We start from the raw sequence: 3,052 nt of genomic DNA, 5'->3' as shown, positions 1-3,052 counted from the left end.
ATGTTGTAGGCAGTGCTTATTTAGGTTCTTAGCAGCTCTAGACAGATGAAAGATGAGATTAGAAATTCAGAACTATCCTTGAAACTTAAGGCAGGCCAACATTAGTGTAATTTTTTGTTAGAATAAGTGAATGACTACTACAAAAACATGATAAAGTAGAAGCAAAGTATAGAACTGACCACTTGCCCACCAACCCAGCTGCATTTACTTTTGTTACAGCAAAAATATTTGCTAAGCCACCAGAACACAAAATGGGTTTATATGAAGCCACTTACATTAGAGCGTTAGTGGTTTAGAATTGGAAATAGGAAGTGCTGGGGGCTGCAGGGAGCAGAGATGCAAAAGAATTAAGTCTAAGCCTTAGTTCTGTTGATTTTATATTAGGCAATATAAGCCATTTAAAAATACAAATCACTTGAATAATTATTCAAAACATATTCCCACCTAGGAGAATGCTATTTTGAATATTCTTCTAGAAATCACACTGAAACTGTTACATTTACAAGTAATTAAATTTATTAGAACTCTATAATGAATTTTATTGTTTTCAGAATTTGGCCGATTTACAATTCCCTAGGGTTTTTTCCCCTCCCCCTGGATTTTTTCCCTTTTGGTTTAAACATAAAATGCATCATAAGTTGAGTCAAATTTACTTGCACATCAAACAGACACACCCCTCCCCTTAAGTCACATTTATCTTAAAGGGGGGAATTCTCAGTTGCACATAGTTAACAGAACACACACTACACTATAGCTATAGCTTCAAAAACAATACAAGGCTGTGGTTTATTCTGATTATGTATCATAAAAAGGATCCACTGTCTTTTATATACACATGTATATAATGTTACATTCCATCAATGTAAAAAGTCCCACCCCCACCCACCCCCTAAAGTTTCACTCTCCAAACTTGGAAAGAGATTTCTCCTGTTGTCTGTGAAGTTCATTCTCTTTCAACAGCTTCAGGTTCTCAGCTCTCAACCTGTCCAGTTCCAGCTCTAGTTCTCTTACCCTAGGATCCTCTGCAGAGTCCCCCCCATAGTTTTTGCTTTCCATCCTCAGCCTGTTGTTCTCATCTTCCATCCTGGAAAGGCATTTTTCCAGCTCCAAGTACTCCTTGATCAGCTCCTGCTTGCTCATGTTCTGCAGGCTTTCCACATGGTATCTCTCGTAAGTCTCTGAGAAATCCCTCTGGAGAAACTCACTGCCGTCGCCTCCCATCCCGTCGCTGCCCCCGTCCTCGTCTGCTGCCTCCTCCAGGAAGTCTTCCTCGCTGGTATCATCTGACTTGGCTGCAGCCTTCTTGGGGTAAAGGCCAGTCTTCAGATCCGGCTCCTCCTGATCATGATCCTCCATCAGGAACTGGGTGGTGTTGTAAGGAGCCACTGGCTGCCCCTTGGCGAACATCTCTGCCCGGAGCCTGGAAGCCCGCTGGCTTTGCTTCTCATCAAACAACTTCTTCTCCTCCCAGGTGAGCTTGTAATAGGGCTTCCAGTGCCGCTTCTTCTTGGAGGGGCGCCGCCGGTGCTTCTTCTTGCCCAGCTGCCGCTGCCGCCATTCCTCCTCTCCCCCGACAGAGGGCCGGTACCTGTGGCCCCCCGGCCCGGCATAGCCCTGGCACTGCGGGGCCGGCTGGGGCCCGGCTCTTTGTCCATCCGCGGGAGGCTGCCCCTCCCCGGCTGCCCATTCTCCGCCCTCCGCCTCCTCGCCGCCTCCCTCCGGGCGGCCCTCGCCCTGGCATGCCCCGGCGGGCGGGGAAGCCCGACACGCGCTCTCCTCCGCCCGCGGGCTGCCAGCCTGCTGCTCGGCTCCTCTCGCTGGCCACCTCTCGCCCGGCTCCCGGCTGGCCGGGGCGGGCTCCGCGGCCGAAGTTTGGCCGGACGGCGGCTGCGGGCGCTCGGCGAGGAGGGGGTCAGCCATGGCCGGGCCGCTCCTGCTGCTCGCTGGCCGGGGCTTAGCGCCTCAGGCGGATCTCCTGCCCAAGCGGCTCAGGGGCGAGCGCTCTCCGCCCGGCGCGCCCGAGCCTGGCGCATCGGGAACGGGCAGCGCGGGGAGTCCAGCCTCCAAGCCAAGGATTCAGTCCGCGCCAGGCCCCAAGGGGTTAATGTGTCCGCGGCCACGAAGGGGTTAACGCCTCTGGTCCCGCCCCGGAGCGGGCCGCTGCCTGGCTGCTGCGCCGAGACCTGGCACACTCATCTCAGGTCCAGCCTCCGCCGCCGCCGCCCAGCCCCGCCTTTCCCCAGGGCTCCGCCTCCCGAACCCTGCGCGCCTAGCTCCCAACTGCAGCTCGCAGTCCGCTGCCTCGCCTTATATAAAGGCACCAGACCCCGCCCCACTCCGCGCAAGCGCGCTGCCCACCCCGCGCCCCGGCGTATGCTGGGATTTGTGGTTTCCCGTCCCGATCGATTCCCTGGCCCGCGCCTGCTGGAGCGACTACGGTTCCCAGAGTCGCGGCGGGGCCTCTCCTGCGGCCAATCAGCTAGAGAAGTGGGCGTGGCTAGGCGCACAGTACCATCCATTGGCCTCCAAGGCTTCTTCGGGAAAACCATTGGTCCTTCATCTGCGGCTAGACCAATGAGAGAGTAGGGGTGGCACTTGGTCCCTACCATTGTTTTTTCAGGGGTCTTAAACTCGAACGGCTCCAAGCGACCTTCAAGGGGCTCTCTAAGGACAAAAGTCAGTAGCCGTACGGTCCCCTTTCTCTCAATGTATGTGTCGCGGAATGTCCTATCTTCCCTCCCCATGAAGAGGAATGGTACGATCCAAAATAGTCCTGGATGGCTTCGTGGGTTGAGCCAATGAGACTGCGGAATGGGCCACTTTGCTCCTCAGTCGCAGCGTGGGAATGGGGGTTGGGGGTGAACTCCGACTGGAAACGAGAGGGGCCTAAAAGCGACACACGCGTGGGAGGCGGAAGGACACCAGGGATTGGGAACTGCGTAAAATGTAAAGTGACTGTGATGAGACCTTGATCGGAGCGGAGGAAGTTGTAAACAAACCAGAGCGAGAGAAACAAGTCCCATCTTAAAGGGACAGTGTCTCCTTCTCTTTG

The 3,052-nt window shown here is 54.4% G+C and overlaps 1 protein-coding gene across 1 annotated transcript; it reads right to left on the bottom strand.

The window, feature by feature from the left end:
* Positions 1-755: 755 nt before the first annotated feature.
* HEXIM1 (HEXIM P-TEFb complex subunit 1) lies at positions 756-1,920 on the bottom strand. The gene has a single exon (XM_065422625.1). The coding sequence runs from the start codon at positions 1,918-1,920 to the stop codon at positions 898-900; it is 1,023 nt and encodes a 340-aa protein (XP_065278697.1). The 3' UTR covers positions 756-897.
* Between the last annotated feature and the right edge of the window lie 1,132 nt (positions 1,921-3,052).

This window comes from Emys orbicularis, chromosome 25 (assembly GCF_028017835.1).
Source record: "Emys orbicularis isolate rEmyOrb1 chromosome 25, rEmyOrb1.hap1, whole genome shotgun sequence".
NCBI classification, from domain to species: Eukaryota; Metazoa; Chordata; order Testudines; family Emydidae; genus Emys; species Emys orbicularis.
This window is presented reverse-complemented; position numbering and strand designations above follow the sequence as displayed.

What these genes read in the sequence shown, in the direction of transcription:
- HEXIM1 (XM_065422625.1), bottom strand. Translation starts at nt 1,920, where the DNA reads ATGGCTGACCCCCTCCTCGCCGAGCGCCCGCAGCCGCCGTCCGGCCAA.